We start from the raw sequence: 20746 nt of genomic DNA on the forward strand, positions 1-20746 counted from the left end.
CCAGGCGGCGCTCGCCTCCCTCGCTCCGCGGGCCTGTTCCCGCCCTCGTCACGCGGGCCAACGTGCGCGGGGCGCTGCCAGTAGCGGGCGCGGTGCAGGGGAGCGAGGAGGCCGCGGACGGGCCGGGCCGGGCGGCCTCTGCCGCTGCCGTTCCCCTTCCCCCTTCCTGACGTGAACATTCGGGATGGAGCCTGCGGGCCCGGCGCACCGATGTGCCCTGAAGGAAATGAGGTGAGCCAGTGGAGTGGAGCGGCTCGGCGTGAGGCGCGGGTCTGAGGGGCAGCTTCTGCCAGTACCGGAGAAAAGTAGCTAAGTCGTTACGCAATTAGCTCAGAATTAGAGAAACTTAGGTTTGTGCTTATTGACAGGGAGTTAATGCTAATTGGCGATGTTACGTACTCATATGCCAGAGAGAAGAAAAGCTGATTTTCTGATTTGAGAGCGTCGGTACTGGAGCCGTTTCAGGGAGGCTTACTGAGTATTGTTTGGGTCCTGAGGACTTTCCAGAGACCTACTTACGTTTAATGAGGGCAAGACAGAATCATAGAATGGTTCTGGAAGATCTGCTGCCCTTGCTCTCGGTGTGTCTGTTGGCTCAAGCGTCACTTTTTCTAAGGATAAAGGAGGCTTGGATAAACCTTTTGGCTTTTGCTTTTACGGTGCTGTTTACCTCATGCCTTTACGTTGTGTCCTCTGTGGTGATTAGCTGTGGCGTCTCGCGTTGTGGGCTTGGCTTGCAAGAGAAATCTGAGGAGTAGTTGAGAAACTGTATCAGAGTAATAAACCAGTGAGTGCTAATGTCTGCTAACCTGTCTTAAAAGTCACCTTAATTCAACGCTATAAACACTGCGATCCTAAACATTTCTCTGCTGTTCAATCATTTCAGGGCCCACCGACTCTAAACGGCATTAGTAGCTGCTTGTATTGGGGAATGTGTTTGTAGAAAACGTCCTTGAGACTGGATTCTGGTGGTACTGAAAGTCCAGAGCACTTTGAGCAGTATCATCCTCTCTTTGCTAAAGCCTCTTTGTGGCACCAAGTACTTGGAATACCTCTTTACTGAGGACAGTACTTGTACAGTCTTGTGGAGCAGTTGGGAGCACCAGACCTTTGGGATTGCATAATGCTCTAGGTTGCTTTGCAGATAAATGTAAATACCTCATTATTTTTTTTTCCATCAGACACATTCATAATCTCCAGTGAAACTGAGTTATTAAGGATGTTCTGGAAACTTTTGCAATGTTTTTTTTCCCTTTAGTGTAAATTCTAACACTGCAGTCTTTCCTGTGTTCCTATCAGTCATGTGGATGCTGGGCACTTGGAAGAGTTTAATTTCTGGTGACTTCATTATTTCAGCTTTGTTTGATCAGATAGCTGTTTTGCAAAATTAGTAATCGGAGTGTTCCCAAGTGATACATCTCTGATGGTGGAATTAGATCTGCAGCACATATACCCCTCCTCCTCCCCACCTCCCTTTTTCTTTTGCCTGGAAATTTGGTTTATAATAACTTAACGTCTGCCTTCAGTGTGGTCTGACAAAGAGAAACTATTGATGAGAGAAATTACAGATCATTTAGCCCATTATGCAAGGTCACTTACCAGCTCTTCCACGTACATTGTGTCTCACCTTGAGCAGGCAGGTGATTGAGGGATAAAAGTACTGCTCTAATAATGAATGTATGGGTGGGATTCATTATTCATCAATGTTGGTCTGGGACCCTAAGATGGATGGAAAATTGGCAGCTAGGGTTTCTTTTTGTTAGACCTGCCTGACAGGTAACAAGACTGATGGTAAGGTGAATCCCTTTGTAGAAGCTTTGCTATGAAACCACCATTTTATAAAGCAACAATAGTCAGGTCCTGTGACACGGGAATGCTTCTGAAAGTGCTGGAGAGGAGCAGCAGCTCTGCTTGATTTTGCTCAGAACTCTCTGTTTGTATGGTTGGGAGGTGAAGATTACGTTTCTAGGAGCCTACAGCACATGGTTGATCCAAATCAACGGTAAATTCTTTTAAATCTTGAGCTTATAGAATTAACCACATGAACTCTATTATGAAGAACCAATTCACTGTGTGAGGTGGGATGTGATTGCAGCTTTTGTAACAAGCCATTGAGCCTGGTGGCAACGCTACTGGTTTTTTTTCAGCGACGTTTTGAGTTAGAGGCAACGCTGAATTTCACACGAGTGAAAGAGCGATCTGCGAGACCCTTAGCCATCTGTTGCTTTTACACGGATGACTTTAATGGGCCAGTCCTTCAGAGCTTAGCTATTCTCTTTTGAGCAAATGGCATCCCTCAGTGGTGAAGATGCTCTTCAAGATTCAGCAGCCCTGACCCTGAACGATTTAGAAAGCCTGCAGAACTTCCGCAGCCGCTCGGCCAGCGTCAGTAGCACAGGCTCCAGCGGCCGGGCGCAGCTCAGGCAGCGAGTAGCCCAGCTTATGGCTTGTGTAGAGGACATCGGCTCCGATGATGAAATCCATGAAGAAGTGTCTCGCAGTCTAGATGAAGCTTTCCTTCTCTGGGGGAAAAAGATGAAGGATAAGTGGCAAGAATTCAGGTTTTGTTCCATCTGGTTGATCGGTTTTGTGGTAGCGTTGGGGCTTTTTAAAATGGTTACTGATGTGTAGATTTCTGATTGATGAAAGGCAACAGAAAATCTTAATTTTCCCTAGACAGAAATTCTGGGGTGAAATTAGACACTGTTGGGGTTGGTTACCTGTTCACGCTTCAATATTAGCATTGATTTTTGTGTGATTTTTGTTTGCTTATAGACTACATTTAGTTACCTGGAATGTAGGCACAGCTTCCCCACCTCCCGATGTCACTAGTTTGCTTCAGCTCGATTCTCTGGGCCCATCTATGGATATGTATGTTATAGGGTAAGTAAAGGGCTTACTTTGTAACTTTGTTGTAAAACTGCTAAATCTCAACAGCTTCTTGCCTTGCTGAGGAGGACTGTGCAAGGTGAAGCACAGTCTAGAAGGTTTATTTAACATGATTTCTAACAGAAAGAGAAGAGTAGAGTTTGTGGCTTAGAACAGAGGTGATCTATAGCAAGAGGAGCTTCTGTCTGATGTTGTTTTCCACAAAATACAGAATATCTTTTTTTTCTGAACACACACACACACACACACATAGAATCACACAGACACACACTCTGTGTGTGACTGCTGTTTTCTTTGTTGGCACCTAGAGGCGTATTTATTTTGATGTGTGAGTTAACCAAAATTCAGTATGTTTAAAAGGAATTAGTAGAAGCTTACTGGGCACAATTTGTCGTCATGTTTTCCAGACTTTATTGGAAATTTAAAGACCTGACAGTCAGGATATTTCTCATGACATGTCTTGAGCCTAGCGTTCTCTTAACCTCTGTCTTCATGTGTATATCAGCTCCTTTACTTTTCACAGTGTTAGTTGTGTTAGACTTGTGGATAGGTTAAACTGCTTGTAAACAAGAAACTGAACGGCAAGAAATCTGACTTGTGCTGAGAGAGATCTGTTAGGTTGTTGGGTCCCATGAGCTGAAAAGGTTCTATGAATGCTGTCAAAACCAAGCAATATGGTGTTAGTAATCTTGATGTATTCAGCTTACAGGAGGTGAACTCAAGAATCACAAATTTTCTGGCTGACTTGGCGTTTGATGATCCATGGAGCATTTTTTTCATGACTGTGTTGTCTCCATTGGGATATATCAAGGTAATTGTTTACATCTCTTAAGTGTCACAGCACTTAAGGAGAATGCCTTCCCCAACTCTATTCAGATTTTTTTCCCCCTCGAACTCTCCATAAAAGAGAAGTTGATGGTTTTTGCAGGTGTCAGTCACTTTCATAGGTACACAAACAGTAGAAGTGATTCTTGGTTTATTGACAAAGGCAGTTTTAATATTTATTAATAATAATGCCCTTTGTTTTAGCAGTAAAAATTGGACAATTTTGTGATATCTGGGGAGTAAGTTCAGCTGGAGTACCAGCTGTTTTAATAATGTGAACAATAGACAGAGGAGGATATCCTGAATTTCTCTTCTAAAGAGATATTAAAGGCCTTTTGAATGTTGTATTTGGTTTGTAAATCAAGCATTATTTCAGGGTGATTTTGCTGAGATGATTGTGTTATCTGCATGCTAATCAGACCTGGTAGTCGTGCCATGCTTTTAACTGTAATTAAACAGAACAAAGGACCCATTGGGAATTATAAAAAGGGAAAAAAAAAAAACCCACATTGTTCATTCTAGTGTAAGTCATTGCTGATGAGCATTGAAAATGTGGCTTGGGCTGCCATTCAGGCCTTGTATACGGAGAGTTAAAAAAAATTCCATCCCTATGCATGATTGCTTTTGAATTCTGATTTATAAATGTGGCACTTTGGACACAACTAATGAATGGCTGCTGCCACCTAAAGGTTTTCAGCAGGAATCGATTGGCTCTAACAATAAGAGGGGACTGTCAGGCTAGGTCAAAATCAGAACAGGCAATGAGGAAATCTTATGCTAGGATTTATTTGGGAAGAGGAGAGAACAGTTATCCCCTCTTTGCTGAGCTGAGATAAGGCTGGGTTTAGAAGGATAGTTGTCATCCCCAGGGCATTCTCTCCCTTCAATAAACAGGGGCCATTTTCAGAGCATTAAGTTAGAGTCAGTTAGTTCTTTCACCAGGAATAGAATTCTATCCTCTCCATAAAAGTTCTTTGCTTGATTTAGCTCTGCCCATTGGTGGTCCTAGTATGGTTTTCAGCAGAGAGATGCACTGTGTTTTGATGTTTAGGATATGTAGTGAGAACAAGTTTCATATGTATCTTGAGAAACATGTGGGGACTGTCCCATAGTATAAGGAAATGTAGCAAACAAGAGACTGAATTAACATTAATATAATCATGGCAAAGAGAATACTGGTCAACAGCAGCTGTCTGATCAGATACATATTTATGCTTATGGAGGAATTGGTTTCAGTACACTGTTTCAGTTGGAAAAGACCTCTAACATCATCGAGTCCAAACATCAGCTAAAAGACCACCATGGACCCATGGCCATCAAACCATGTCCTGAAGTGCCACATCCACATGTTTCTTGAACATCTGCAGGGATGGTGACTCCACCACCTCCCTGAGTAGCCTATTTCCTGTGTCACAGTATTGAATCCAGGCTTGGAGGCATGGCTTCTGCTATGGTGCTCTTCACTTAAAAGCTCCTATGAAGTACACCCAAGGAATTTCAGACATCTCCCTAACAGTGACCATGCCCTTTTTCATATCTCTTCCAGCTCTCCTCCGTTCGCATGCAGGGATTACTGCTTCTGATCTTTGTGAAGCATGTCCACCTTCCTTTCATACGGGACATTCATACCCACTATACACGCACAGGCCTCTATGGATATTGGGTAAGAGAGGACCTGAGATGGGATCACTTTGGTTAGTCAGGCTTGTGGTGTGTGTGTTTCCAAGTGGTTTCATGGTTGGAGAAGAGGCTGTAAATGAATAAACAGTCAAGCAGTGAGATTTGTTTGAACCTTGTATGCAGGTTTGCAGCACAGACTAATTTTGCCAGTTTATTAGCTGATCCACAGCAACTTATGTAGGAAGAAATCCATTTAAATCTAAATGACAGGATGTAGTCATTTCTAGGTGATGGTTTTAGTTAGGTTTCCAGGTATTGACTAGTTTAAGAGAACGTTGTTCATCTTCCACACCAGGGGAACAAAGGAGGAGTCACCATTCGCATGTCCTTCTATGGCCATACCATTTGTTTCATGAACTGCCACTTGCCAGCTCACATGGAAAACACAGAGCAGCGACTGGATGACTTTGAGAAAATTCTGGAAATGCAATTTGAAGGAGAGAATATTCCAAGTACATTGGATCATGAGTGAGTTGTTCAGACTTTGTTCTATTACAAATTATGAATGATGTTAAAAGAAAAGTTTTTGTTTGCCTAAGAACAAGTTTGGGGTATCCTCCACTGAACAAAATGGTGGAAGGCAGGATTTTCAGAGAGAAGTTAATTAACTTGAAAGGACATATTTCAGTTTAAAACATGGCTGATGTCACATTCCAGTGCTCCATAACAATAACTTTCTTTCCTGATAAGAACAGAACACCCGTTTTGTATCCCAGCTTTCCCAAGGCACTAAACCAGAGCTCTGAGTTAGTAGGTTAACAAAACCATTTGGCATGTAGGTCATGAATTTTGGAAATGACTGTTAAAATTTAGTTCTAAACCTGTCTGTAATGGAGATGTGACTCATCAGGAGATGCAGGAGTAGTTAGTACCCAGGCAGTAATGAGCAAGTGGCAGGACTGCAAGCGACTTAATTTACTATTTCAATTCATTTCAATGTTTTTCTTGTACAGCCTTATCTGTAACTACTTAAAGTGTGGTTTTGACTTGTTTAGATTAAGTAATAAAAATGATTAGAGCACCTAATTGGCGTAATAACTTTTATTCATCTCTTGTGTTAATAGATTCTTACAAATCTTTCCTTTTTTTTAAAGTGTCCTCTTCTGGTTTGGGGATCTAAATTTCCGGATAGCAGATTACGGCATACATTTTGTCCGAGAATCGATCAACAACAAGCGTTACAGTCTCCTGTGGGAAAAGGACCAGGTATCTTGTTTTAATATGTTTGGGGGTTCTGTTACTTTGTTTTGTTTTAATGTCTGCAAACACAACAGTAATTATCATTATCTCTTGAGTCATCTCACTGTTCACTCTCTCATTTCTCAGTCACAAGCCTCAATTAATTGCAGAGTTTTTTCTGCTTTTGTGTAGTTTCTTACTTGTTTGCCGTGCTTGTGTTGGATTGAAGCTTTCATTGAAGTTCATGGCTTGTGAATTGTCCTTTCGATTCTCTTCCTTTTTTCTTTTCCTAATAATTATTTTCAGGAGAAGCTTATTATGGAATTGGTTTAGGGCAAGGTTGCTGCAATGCATCAAAAATTCTGTGGTAACAGAGAGGCACTTCAGAAATGACCTTTCCAAATCTGTCATACTGACTGGGATGTTGAATTCTTGAAATTTGCTTCCTCGTCTCCTTTCCAGTTGCTCTTTCAGCTCTGATTTTTAAAGCATAATCTTTAGAAATTACTTTTTATTTCTGCAGTTAAATATGGCCAAAAAGAAGGAAGCATTTCTTCAGGAGTTCATAGAGGGTCCTCTGCAGTTTAAACCCACCTACAAGTTTGACCTGTATTCGGATGTATATGATACAAGGTAAAAGAATAAAAACATGAGTTTAGACATGAAGTGTTAGGGTGAATGTGGTGCTTGACTAAATATCACTTTAGTAAGCAAACCTGGGATTTCCTGAATGTGCTGGGTAACTGAGGCTGTTAAGCTCTTCTCTTCGGCTCATTCAGTGGTCAGATCTGAGGATGTGAATATTTCCGGCTGCAGAAGCCTGGGTCTGCTGATGGCGTGAGGGCAGTAGTGAAGCAATCCAGCTTCCCTCTGGGAAAGACAGGAGTAACAGAAAAAAACAGCACTTGTTTAGCCTCTTCTTTTTTGTTCTTTAACACTTAAAAATGCTTATTGATGGTCGGAAATGAGCAGAAGAAAAAGAGGAGTTGTCTGCCATTTTTGTTTTCTGTCTCTGTTTAGGCATTAAATTTGATACTGCTGGTATTTGAAAATATATTTAAATGTCTTTATAAATTATTTTAAGTTTAAAATGGAGTATCTTAAGTTTCCAAAGCTTTTGTCTGACACTATTGTTTGTTGTTAGGTATTAGTCTTAGTCTTCAAAAGAAGAAAAAGTTTCTGTCCAGACACTATTTTGTACTGATCTTTTTCTTTGCTTCTAGAGAGCGGAAGTCCTTCTTTTGGTTTAAGTAAGAAGAAAACTTTCTGGATTTCATAGACTTGTAAATATTTCCAAATCAAAACAATGCTTCTTCCTGAGCTTTTGATTTGATTTTTGTGGAAATATTTGAAAATCAGATGACAGCTGATTTTCTTCAGGGATTTTCTGAACCTGTCCAAAAGCTGTAGCGTTTACCTACTCTGCTGTTGCACTGGATATTGGAATCGCTTCTACTGCATCAGAAGACATTTTGCTCCCTAATTGAGTGTGAAGAAATAGAATGGGAGCAGCATGAAATCCACTTAACAAAAACTACTTCTAATAATCCAAACCTAGACATTCTAGGAGTGATTCATTGCCTGAGTGTCTGTATTGGCTCATTAAAAGAACAAGAAGTATGCTGACACATACTGTGTGCGCTCTGCTGTTGTAAAGCCAGCAGAGATATTTTGATTGGATGGGTGGTGATCAGTAGACCTCAAGGCAAGCACACGGTATTTTGCAAGCTTTGATACTTTTTCAGCATGGATTTTGAGGGTTTGTTTCCCATTTAATATTCCATTTTCTTAAAAACAGCAAGTGAATTAACTGGAGCTGTTCTTTTGCACAGCAGAGCAGACACACGGCAGCTCATAAAGATCTCTGTCGGTTTATATAATCACTGGAGTCAGAGGGGTATGGGCCCTTGTCATTTAAAACATGACTTTCCACCTTATTAAAGGTGAGTCAGACTTGCATATGGGAAAGGGATAAACCAAAATTATGCTGAATATTAAACTGAATGGCATTTCCAGTTTGTAATGATTTTGATATTCAGAGTTATTAAACTGACAGCTTTCCTTACACGTATCCTGCTCATTAACTTTTATAATTCAATCCAGTCCATTCTAATTGCTCTTCCATAGGGTATGATCTTTTCTCCATTTCAATTTGAAGTGATACCTCCATACAGAGAGTTGCTGTTAAGTCTTCCACTACAGAGAGAACCACGAAAGGCTCATGTCTTCTGTTGTTATTGATATGGTATAAAAGGAACCTCTGAATTTTGATTACAGATTATGTATAGCACAATTGCAAGTTGCAGACACAACGTTTTTGATTGTGAAATACTTAAAGCCTTCTGTTATGAGACAGCAATAGCTTGCAAACTTCAAATGCAGGCTAGTGCAAGTTAGAGAAACCTTTAAATCATTGCTGTGTCATCTGTGATTAGTACAAGCTACCTAAGCTTGGGGTTTTGTTGTTAAGAGATACTTGTTCTCAAATGTTTTGAATAATTTCCAAACATCATTTAGACTCTTTCTACATCTTCCTTAACTTCATGCCCCTTTTCTCAGAGTAACTGTACACGTGAAGCTTGGGGCAGTTGCTGTATTGTCTCGGTGTTCTTGCATGTGTTTATGGAGTGTTTTAGGAGAAAGCATCATTTCCTGTATGAGCTGACTAACATTGGAATGTCCTTCTCCCCTTCATTTTACTCCTTTCAGAAGCCTGTGAATCTTATCCCTGGTAAATAGTCTTGAGTTCAAATTAAGGAAACCTTGGCCGTAAAGTGTATTAACAGAGATGTAAAATGAAGCTTGAATGTGATTGCCTTCTTCTATTAATATTTATCTGACAATCTTTCAACTTTGAGTAGATTTTGCACAGTATTCTTAGTTTTTGGTAAATGTTTTTCTTCTTGTTTCACCTTTATCTTTTATCTCACGCTTTTGCAGTGAGAAGAAAAGAAAGCCAGCATGGACTGATAGAATTCTTTGGAGAGTGAAAAATCTCTGCCAGCATGCAGCAAAAGAAGGCCAATTTTCTGAAGAAGAACGGACAATTTCTGTTACTTTGAATAATTATATCAGCCACATGAGCTATGGCATCAGTGATCACAAACCTGTTACAGGAACTTTTGGGCTTGAGGTGCTGTCCCAGTTCTGTTGTTAAGAAAAAAATAGTTTTATTAAGTCTTGCCTTACAGAAGCTGGTTTTCTAAACTTGGAGAGTAATAATCTCTCTTTCATTCTGATTATAGTGAAGGCAGCAAATTGCTTTCAGGTTATTTCCATTCAGTTAAAGCAGGGGTCCTCAAACTTTTTAAACAGGGAGCCAGTCGCTCAGGCACTGTCGGGGGCCAGACTATAGTTTGGTTCCAGCCCAGTCCCGGCGGGTGCTTGTGGGCTGTGGAGGCTGGTGAGCGGATTAAGTGGCAGGAAGTGGCTGCTTGGTTTCCCCCCTAAGCCCGGGTGGGGGCGTTCTGTAAATACCAGCGGGCCGATATGAGGACCCCGGGGGGCCATATCTGTCCCGCAGGCCGTCATTTGAGAACCCCTGAGTTAAAGCATCCCACAGCAGGTGTGGCAGAGAATGACTTGAATAAATGAAATAATTGACTTGACTGACTTTAAATTCTCTTTTTTTGTCTAGCTGAAGCCTCTTCTATCAGATCCTTTGGTCACTCTGAATCCTGAGGGTGAGTGGAGTGCAGAACATGATGTTCTTATCAACTATTCTGCAGTGCCTGAGTTCCCGAGCAGTGCTTGGGACTGGATTGGACTCTTCAAGGTAAAGCTACTGCATCGTGGCTCTTGAGTGAATATGGCGAATGTGACCAGAGGAGTGCTGAACTCTCTGAAACAGTTGTTTGTCCTCAAATGCTGTTAGGTTCTGTATGCCGACAGTTTATTTGCATGGCATGCAAACTCTTTCACACCCTTTAAATTCTCTACTAAAATAATGTGGTATTTAAGTAAAATGATGCAGAAGCTGTGAAAATGAATTGTCCTTCTCTAATGCCTGAAGTTCAGAAGATTTATACAGCAAAGACAGAACAATAATAAAAGGAAGTGAGTGGAAGAGTGAGGGAACAGGGCACTCACAGACAAGAAATAAAATATTTGCTCATGGCCCTACGATGTTTTGATGCTAAAAGTGAAGTGTTTTGACAACTTTAGTGAAGTAGTAAACATGTCTCTCACAACTCTTTTTGTTTCCTTCAGAAGGCTGATGGTTTGCATCTTTCTTTCAGGTGACTTTCAGGCATGTGAATGACTATGTTACTTACGCTTGGGTAGAAGATGATGAAATTTCTTCTAACAAAGATAGTAAACAAGTAAGCCAGTTGTATTTCTTACTAATGTAGTTTTCTGTATAGTAGTATTCAAGGTCTGTTTGTTCCACATCCCCTTTCTCTTAGGGTTCAGCAACCTCTTTGCCAGTTGAAGCTCATTTGGAGTGGTATTATTGTTTAAAATCCCTCTTCCAAATTATCATTGGTTTCCAGGTAGTCATTGAATCTTAGAATCATATAATGGACTGGAAGGGACCTCCAAAGGTCATCTAGTTCAGCCCCTGCAGCAGTCAGCAGGGACATCCTCAACCAGTTTGCCCAGCGCCCTGTCAAGCCTCACCTTGAATATCTCCAGGGATGGAATCCCAGCCACCTCTCTAGGCAACCTGTGCCAGTGTTCTCCTAGCAACCCGAGATCTTTAGGCCAGTTCAGAACTGAGGTGGTGGGTTTGCTCGGCTATGCTGCCACCAGGAGGCAGGTCATCTCCCTCCCTGCTGCTTGTGTGGCCTAGCCACTTCCCTTACAAGTCTGGAGTTCTTGCTCCTTGCTGAACCCATTCGGCCTGCTAATGTAGTGAAGGATATTCTCTTACCTGCCCTGACTCAGAATTCAGATGATTTCTTGACTTGTTTCTGTCCTCCTCCTTTTTTCGCTCACATTTAGATAACTTGTCTGTAAACACTAACTCCTGAATTTTATGGTGTCCTGAGTGATTGATTCTATCTGACTGAGATAGAATCAGTCATGTTGGAAGGGACCACAAAGATCATCTAGTTCCAACCCCCCTGCCATGGGCAGGGACACCCTACCCTAGATCAGGCTGGCCAGACCCCCATCCAGCCTGGCCTTAAACACCTCCAGGGATGGGGTCTCACCACCTCCCTGGGCAACCCATTCCAGCCTCTCACCACTCTCATTCTCAACAACTTCCTCCTCATGTCCAGCCTGAACCTACCCATCTCCAGCTTCACTCCATTCCCCCTAGTTCTGTCACTCCCTGATATTCTGAAAAGTCCCTTCCCAGCTTTTTTGTAGGCCCCCTTCAGATACTGAAAGGCCACAACAAGGTCACCTTGGAGCCTCCTCTTCTCCAGACTGAACAGCCTCAACTTTTTCAATCTGTTGTCAAAGGAGAGGTGTTCCAGCCCTCTGATCATCCCAGTGGCCCTTCTCTGGACACGCTTCAGCACCTCTACATTGTAAGCTGCTTTCTCTGTGGAAGTTGCTCATTGCCTGCTTTTGTTCTTGTTGACAGGTTTACATGAGTGCTGCAGAAATACCTGATATAGGAGGAGAATTCGTGCTTTGTTATTACAGCAATAATTTGCAGTCAATAGTTGGTATCAGCCAGCCTTTCCAGGTAACATATTTGGAAGCTTTGGTTAATGTTGATGTGGTTTAATTTCCTTTCCTAGGTAACTGAATGCAGGTATGTGCTGCTGTGTTCATCCTGAGGGAGGTGGTGGCAGAAGTAATTGCAGAAAGAATATGTGCTGGCTCGCATCTCAGAAAAGAGTTTGCTGATATGCTAAAAGTAGCTATTATGGCAGCACACTGTTGGAATGAAATAAGACGGATTTCTTTACCTCAGCCTTCATTTTTGGAACTTAAGGCTCTGTCAGGTCACTAGTTTCTGTAAAGATGAGAACTCAACTCAAATGCTGCCAAGTTTCTGATGGGTTCTAAGTGAACTCTTTGTGTTCCGTTCCGTGGTAGATTTGCGCAGAATTGTTTCCTGTATGTTTAGTCACTTGAATCTGGGAAACACAGGGCAGCTGCAACTCAAGTTCTTTGACAGATGTCTTTTAATTAATTTTTGAAAGTTTGACTTCATCTGCACAGACCAGATAAAGCAACCAGGCCTTGCTGCTTCTGCACAAGCGTTTCTTGCCAAAATCATTTTGCTTGTGTGTGATTTTCCATGCTGTCATGGCCATGATAGTGTGCTGTAGAATGATGAAAATACTGCTTTGTTGTTGGATGAAGGGGTTTTAGAAGACTGTGCCACTCCATTACCTGGGGGGATAAAGTAGGGCTGTGATACTGAACTGTATTGCTGATCTCAATGACACTGGTTATATTTTTTGTCCAATATTTCTGTTGTCTCTGAGCTTAAGATCTACCACAAACTCTGCAGGATGATTTTCAGTTGTGTGTGGATACAGCCCATCACAGGCCTTCCTGGATTTTTTTTGCTTGGCATTTAATGTTTTGGTATTGATTTAGTGGATTTTTACTGGATTTTTTTTTAACTTATTTATTTCATAATTGCTGAACAGATGTATCGGACTTAATTTTTTTTTCAACTTTGTAGTGTGTGAGATGCTTGTGTGTGATGACATATTGATAACCCAGAGAAAGACACTGTTTCTGCATTTGTTAATGAGTGAACTACTCTTTCTTTTAGATTCAGCCCAACAGAACGTTAATAGGAAGGGATCTGACAAAGGAAGAGAACAGCTGGACACAGAAAACGGACAATCTGGAATCACGTGAAGAGTTCTAAAGGCAGAAAGGGGCATTTAGTGGTCCTGATTCAGGAGTCAGATGATCCTTTGCTTTAGTCATTATAAGCTTTTACTCTTAGAAGATGGAATAAGAAAGACAGTGCAAGTAAGACAGGTAGGATTGTTCAGAAACTTTGTAAGCTCTCAGAAGATAATTTATTGTGGAAACATTATTTTATTGTTACAGGGAGAGTGACTCTTACACTGAATGAGAACTGTAAAAATAGCACCTAATGAATGCTGTGTGTTTGAAGGTGATTTCTAATACAGTGGTTTAAGCTAAGGAAGTTGTGATCTTCAGTAGATATTAAGATTTGCTCTTTTTTGGTAGAAGATATTTTATTTATGACACAATGTTGACCATGTAGCCACTTAAACATTGGTTTCCAAATGCTGAGTTTAAATGGAGTAATTTAAACAATTATTTATTAGACACAGCTAGTTAGCTTCGTTTTAAATTTTGTTGGACTTTCAAGCTTCAGCTAATTACCTTTGGGGAAAAACATGTGGCAGCAAGTCACATGAAAATAAAATCCTTGGAGTGTAAATTCTCCTTTGGTAGCAGCTCCCTTCCTTCATGCCTTACTAATGACTGTTCTTAGGATTTTCTATTTCACAATTTTCCAGGTTGAGATCTATTTCTCAGAACACCTTTTTTCCTGATTTTTTTTTAAGTTCTTTTATGAAACTGTTTAGCAATTTGTCTATTGCTTTTTAACCCTCTGACTTAAAGAAAGCAAAACAAAGCCATTTTTATACTGGTCCCTGGCTCAGAGTTAACCAGGATTCCATACTTCAGCTGGGAAATGCTTTAGTGTAGGTGAGCAGGCTCAGAATGCATTTGCTGGCAAAGAGCTAATGATTGTGGTGTACTATCCCTGATTTTCTGTTGTTATGCTGAATTTGGAAAACTGAAGCCTTACTTAAATACTTCCCTTATATCATCCCACAAAAAATTACTACAGTTACTCCAGAGATGATGTGAATAATAAATAGAGAATTTCAGTAGAACAGATTCTTTCTTATGACATAATCTATGCTACCAAAACTGTAAATCTCTTCAATTTATAGCAATTGATCTGCAAAATTTCTGATTTTCTAGAGGTGCTTAGACCTTAATATATCCTGTGCACTTGAGGGTGGAGATAGACTAGAAAAGATCATGTACCTTTTAAAGCCTGAAAGGTAGTTAGCTTTAGAAAATATTTTGTTTCTTGATGAGGAAATGGAGTTCTTTAGAAAGGATTGGATGAGACACCAAGATTCCCCAGAATCTTAGGCTGCAGTGCTGGAAAACAGCACTTGTGAGTGTCCCATGTTCTAGCTACACAGCTTCAAGCTCCCTACTGCTTGTGCTAAGTAACATTAGTTACTAACCATTGTTGGTTATAGATGGAAAAGAGAGTGTGACATCTGTTTGGCAGTGACTTGTTTATTCACTGTATAAAGTCTTCTGCGGTCCTGAATGTATGCCGTGGAAACTATAGCATAAGTTGACTGTTGGATGGTTGCAGTGTGGGATTTCAGAATACTTAGTTTTAGTTGTATCTCAGCTTAGTGCTTGGCATTGGAAACTGTTTTCAGTTGTAAAGTAGTGAGGGCAGGTTCAGAGGATACTGCGTTCATTGTGTGGATCAGGACTGCCTCAAGGTTTACAGTCTGTACATTCCTATTACACTTTGGAACAATAATGGGAACAGTTTTCACATTTGTACCAACCTTACAAGAATTTGGTTTGCACTAAATCTTTCAGATATGTGGCTTTTTTTTTTTTTGGTGGCAATTAGTGCATCAGACAAATCCCTACTGAACTGCAAAGAACTTTGCAGTTCTTGAGTTGGACTCTGGTTTGGATTTCACTTGTGTAACTGTATGACTGTATTCCATGCAAGGATATTCTGTGGAGAGCTCAAAGAACAGTGGTCTTTGAATTCCAGACCACAGCTGGCTGATTTATTGTGGACCAAGATCCAGTTTCTTCTAGTTAGGGTGCATCTGCTGTTCATGAGCGGCTCAGAGGGGGAGCCATACAGCTGCTTTATGTGGGCAAGAAAGTCAAGACCCTTAACGCATGAGAGCTGATAACTCTCTCAGTCACTGGACACAGAAGCTGCATTTGGTAAACCAATCCTTTGAACCACAGGACTTCACTGCACACTGTGCTGTGTGACCCACAGCAGCTGTGATTGAACCTGCTTGTGCGTTAGTAGGATGCTGCACAGAACTTGGTACTTCTTTCTTAAGTATTATGCACACAGTGGCACTTTCATTTACTTCTGTTACCTATGGTAGCTTTTCAGACTATTCCATGCCCTGTAATGATTCAATTTCTGATGAAATTTATCTTTCTTAAAACAGTTTTAACTGGATGTTATAATCACTGGAAATGTTTTTATACTCACGTGTTTTCTTTTCATGTACCACTAAAATAAATCCTGACAGTGAAGTGTTCTACATGGCCTCTTTTAATTTGAGAACAAACACATTGGTTGGAGTGGGGAGGACTAACTTGTGCATGGTAACCTTTCTCCAAGAACCTTTGGTCATATTTAATGTACAGATACAACAGTATTTTAGAAGGAAAATGTATCAGCAGTACCATGTGGTAGGGTTTTGGGGCTGCAAAAGGATGGCAAGGACAAATGATTGTTTTTCTCTTGGACAAAGCAGTTTAATTCTCTTATTATTTTTTCCTATTTGAATGAATCCACTATTAAATGGACTTTTGTGTTGGATTTTCTGTTCCACCTCCCCGACTGAAGAGGTTTTAGTTGGTAAAAAACATGGAATCATAGAACTGTTGTGGTAGGAAGAGACGTTTGAGATCATCAAGCCCAACTGCTTACCTAGAGCTCACAATCCTGCCACTACCACTCAAGCCACTTAAATGGCTTTCTTAATTTTTAGGAGCAGATTCTTCTCGTTTCGCTTTTTTCGGTGTGATTGGAGATATCTTTTTTTATCTTTAAGAAAGATCTGCTGCATTATGCTTCATATTTTAAATTCTTTAGGTTTTAATGTGAATTTGTCATCAGGTCATTTCCATCTAAGGGTAACTTTTCATAATTCCCTGCTGTTAGAGAATTTATTTTAAAATAGGAAATGTGTCTCCCAAGGAATGTTGTCCAGTAGAGCCTGATTTAAGTGTCATGTACTTCTGATTCCTCGCTAACCTCAGGATGTGTGGTGTATCACTGCACACAGATAGTACAGCTCTGTGTAAACAGGAAATATTTCTAAGACGTCTTTACGTGTTTGCTAGACCCTAAAAATACATTATGATAAAAACTATTGTTTCTACTACCACTACTTCCTTCTCTGCTCTTGGACACCAAGTGACACTCAGATGAACTTGTCTCAATTAATATACTGCAGTGGAAAGGTCAGCTGAACAAAGCTTGAATTAGGTTTTCCTTGAGAGAGGAAGAGAAACCTTTTTTGAGAGCTCTGAATTACTAACAGGAATATTTCCGATGGCCCTATCTGCCCTTGGGTTTAGGGATTTGCTGTTTGAAAGTGACTGAATTGAAGCAGTTTCTTTTCTGGTGACAAGATGTAGAGATCACAGGAAATTCCTAGTACTCATCACTGCATGAATACCAATGTCATTTATCTGCTTAATGCATGAGATGAAGTTAATATCCTTGTTTCCTTATACTTGTTTTTATTTTAGATCAATCTTGAATGAGAATGGAGATAAAGATTTTTGTGTAGAGGTGGAAGTGTTTGAGGCCATTTGTATGCACAGCTTGCTTTTGTCTTTAACTCTCTCCAGGCACAAACTCAAACATTACAGAGTTGGGTTGTGCACAACAGTGTAGAATGAGCTCTTCTTTGTGTGATGATTTGTTAAGGCAGTGGCACTCACTGCCTGATTAACCTGTGCAGTACACATGGAGTTACTCTGGAAACTGATCTGCTCAGAAGCTTACTGAACTTGGTACTCTGTTGCTTCAGCTTAAAACCCCCATGTATCTGTGTGTGTACATCCTACCTCCCTGTGTTAGAGTGGAACTGTCATCTTCCCCTTGCAGGATCTCTGCAGTTAAAAGAACATCTCAGTTGTGCAATCTAGAAAGGAGCAAGAGAATCTGTGTGGGAGCATTGGAAGCACAGTTTGGAAAACAGTGAAGTTGGTGGAAAGATGAAATCTGGGACTGCAGACTAGTGAGGGGAAACACAGAGGTGCAGGAACAATTGAAAATAAGAATTTACTGGCATGACAAAAAGAAGATCAATATAATGACAAACATTTTAAACTGTTAACCATCCTTTACTGACAGTTATTGAAAGCAGTCATCAGCCCTTGCAGGGAGTGTTTCAGCATCGTTTATCAAATACAAGCTGTACTGCAGTATTGGTTTTAAAGTGTGCTGCTTGATCTTGGCAGAGGCCAAGATGTTTTTGCACATAATTCTTCTATCTGCGTCACAGAAATCATTCCTGTTACCCAGCTCTGGTGTTCTGGGCTACTAATCTTTGCAATTACTCTGTATAGTGGGGGTAGATAAGATAGCCTAAGTGCGTCTCTATGTTACTGAGCAGGGTGGTTTTGTTTGAGGAAGTGACTAGTGTAGGTTATTTTATTTTTTTCTAATGTGATAGAATCTTTTTTGGTAGAACCCTATATGGGGAAGTGGTCAGGGAAAGAATTCTTGGACTGGATTGATCTTGTATATGTAGGAAAAGTATAAGAGTAATTCCAGATAGGAAGCAGAGAAGATTGACAGGCCATTTCTTTCTAGTCACTGAGCAGAATAGTGCTCTTGAATGGCCAAGTGCTTGTTCATCTTAACATCCAAGCAGTTTTTTAACAAGTAGCTATCATCTTTAGTCGGGTTGAAAGTTAAATTGTGGTTATTCCAAGAAGACTGAAGGAATTGTCCTCTAACAGCAAGCTATAAAATACTTGAAATTTAGTTGTTTTTTGCCCCAGTCCCAGGAAGGATATCTGCATCTGATAGAGCGTGTATGGGGAGGTCATAGGTGTAGTGCTACATTCATGGATGACATGACTGCAGCAAAGCTCAGCAATTGCACTTACACCACTGTTCACCAGATTATTTTTATCATATTCATAGTAGGAATTTTTGTGCAGTACCTTGCAAGTGCATTTCCTTTGCTGTGATTAGTTGGCTACTCAGGGATTCAATTAATGATTTCCTTCTGCAGCAATTTGAAGAACTTCCTGTAGTTGCCATGGGAGCAATCAGTATTTTCTCTTGCTCTATCTCAAAATGGAGTATCTTGGAGGTAAAGGTGAAGAATGCTTTCTACATAAAATCTGTTTGTACCTTTGTGAAGTCCATGGTGTGGTTGTTTCGTGCTAATACCTATGAGACTGCATCCGTTGCTGCTTCACTTTGAAGTCTGCTAGGACTGAAGTGGAACATCAACAAAGTCCAGGCAATAAACACCAACATAAATTTAGGCTTCTTGGAACTGTCTTGACACATTGTAACTCGTGGAAAATAGTCTTGAACTTTAATTGTTGTTTCAGTTCACACTTGCATTTAGTATAAATACAGGGGTTCATCTCTTCCTCTCACAACAGGGCTCTGAACCCAAGACTGCAGTTAGTCACGGTCTTCTCCCAGCCTACTTGGGGAGTTCTGCTGTTGTACTTTGAAACTGGAATTACCCATAAAGAATAGAGAGATTTGCAAACTTACCTTGGGAAGATGGAATTGCAGATTGAACGTATTCCTACAGGCGAAATCATCCGCGTGGTTAATCGCAGTGGAGAGCGCAAGACTGTAAGCCTGCTTTTTCTTGTTCTTTTCCCTTCTTGTCGTGTTAGTTACACGATGACCAGCTCAGTCACCCTTGTCCTGAACTGAGAAATGCTCATGCAAAAATACAAGGCTTCAGCAGGAATGGTTGGTCATGGGAGTGTTGTAAACATTTCTCTCACTAGGGTGAAATCAGTAGCCATAAATATTAAGTGAGTGGGAGTTTAGAGAATGATTAAAGTGTGTTTCCTGTAGAAATATGTCAGTGCTATGCAGTTGGGGTGCCGTGCCGTTGGGGTGTCAGGCAGTTGGTGTTTGGCCTGGCTGCCTTTGTTCAGTCAGAATTCTGGAAGCACTTTTAAACTACAAAGGAAGGAAAAGAGGTTTGAAGAGAGTGTTTGATCTTCAAACTCAAGTATTGATTGTCCATGTTGCCACTGGATTCATGCCCTGAATGTGAATGGAAGGTTCACACATCAAAAAATCAGTGCTAAAGGACTATTCTAACAGACTGTTATTAATATCTAGGGGAACTGAATACTCTGTTAACTTGTGACTTTTATTGGCCTGGGCTCAGGGTTTGTACATAAGCAAATGGGAAATCTATGAGCAGACTATTTCTGGTTTGACATGGTGGGTGGAAATAGTTAAAAAGACAATTTTCTAAGAGCAATTTCAGTTTTCAGTGCTCGGAACAAATGGCCATTCTGAGTGGTTTGCTTCAGAGTCTTTTCTAACTGGATTTGTATACTTGTTAATGAAGGATCTAAAGAGAAAGAGCTGAGCAGAAACCTTTGTGAATCCTGCTTATGTTTAAATGCATCCTAAAAATTTCTCACTGTCATAGATTCTTGCAAAGTGTTTAACAGATCTTCAGTTCTGATAGCAGCTTGCTTTGGGCAGAGCCATGGTGTTCTGAAGCACATATCTGTGCACATTGTTGCTGTTTCCTAGCATTGTCTTTCTAAGTAATCTGAAACTCAATCTGAAAATTAGCTAAGACATTTACTGTGAGGTTTGCACAGTTGTTCAGTGGACTCATTTTACCTCAGTAAAGCCTGGGAGCTTTGCCTTGTTGGAAGAGGAGATAGTGGTAATTCTGGTGTTCTTTGGTTTTCAGTAAATGATCCAGAGGAATGTTACTGACTTATTTGTAGTGACAGTAGAGGACACTGGAGAGACTGAGTTGTCTTTCCCAGGGGGAACTGTTCCTTTAAACCTTATCCTGAAAAGCATATGCCAGGATCCTGGGGGAGACATCAGAGAGGGGAAAGCTTTTAGTTCAGCTTTCTAAAAAGTTTTAAATAGTTATTAACAGTTCATAAAACTGCAATTTGCTCCTTTGAGAGCAGCAGTCAGTGTTTTGCCAAATACTGCTGGGGGTGCAGGGATGGCCAGAGAAAAGTAATTTCTGTGCTTTGATAGAAACAGAAGCTTATAGCTGGAGATACGTTGCAGCAGGAATGGAAGGAGCAGTGTTTTGCTGGTTTAACTCGGTGTGCAGCATTTTTTAAGGTTAAATCACATGCTGAGTTCTCTGTGGATTATGTCTGGGCTGCCTGCTGCTCTGGGCTGTGCAGTGCATATACCTGAGATGAGCCAAGATGTGTGGATGGATGGTTACCTGAACTTGGTGACAGAGCTCACTCTGGT

The 20746-nt window shown here is 40.7% G+C and overlaps 2 protein-coding genes across 4 annotated transcripts in view; both read left to right on the top strand.

The window, feature by feature from the left end:
* Nucleotides 1-90: 90 nt before the first annotated feature.
* INPP5K (inositol polyphosphate-5-phosphatase K) lies at nt 91-15815 on the top strand. 2 transcript variants are annotated; one of them, XM_064166719.1, is made up of 13 exons: nt 91-231; nt 2776-2883; nt 3592-3700; nt 5261-5377; nt 5690-5862; nt 6489-6600; nt 7097-7206; nt 7797-7823; nt 9514-9706; nt 10211-10348; nt 10812-10895; nt 12110-12214; nt 13262-15815. In XM_064166719.1, the coding sequence occupies exons 1-13, from the start codon at nt 185-187 to the stop codon at nt 13358-13360; spliced, it is 1422 nt and encodes a 473-aa protein (XP_064022789.1). In that variant the 5' UTR covers nt 91-184; the 3' UTR covers nt 13361-15815. The 2 variants fall into 2 exon arrangements, with proteins under 2 accessions (XP_064022789.1, XP_064022790.1); XM_064166720.1 differs by lacking the exon at nt 7797-7823.
* Nucleotides 15816-19100: 3285 nt separating this feature from the next.
* Nucleotides 19101-20746, top strand: part of MYO1C (myosin IC) — a 60281-nt gene continuing 58635 nt past the window's right edge. For both annotated transcript variants that reach the window (XM_064166715.1, XM_064166716.1), the window contains exon 1: nt 19101-19117. The gene's annotated coding sequence lies outside the window, so the exon portion shown is untranslated. The remainder of the gene's footprint in view (nt 19118-20746) is intronic.

The sequence above is a fragment of the Pogoniulus pusillus genome, chromosome 27 (assembly GCF_015220805.1).
Source record: "Pogoniulus pusillus isolate bPogPus1 chromosome 27, bPogPus1.pri, whole genome shotgun sequence".
NCBI lineage: Eukaryota > Metazoa > Chordata > Aves > Piciformes > Lybiidae > Pogoniulus > Pogoniulus pusillus.

Excerpts from the sequence above, each read along its gene's own strand:
- INPP5K (XM_064166719.1), top strand. The coding sequence starts at position 185 with ATGGAGCCTGCGGGCCCGGCGCACCGATGTGCCCTGAAGGAAATGAG. Across the intron at positions 6,601-7,096 it reads TCCTGTGGGAAAAGGACCAG|TTAAATATGGCCAAAAAGAA; the intron begins GTATCTTGTTTT and ends TTATTTCTGCAG. Across the intron at positions 9,707-10,210 it reads CAGGAACTTTTGGGCTTGAG|CTGAAGCCTCTTCTATCAGA; the intron begins GTGCTGTCCCAG and ends TTTTTTGTCTAG.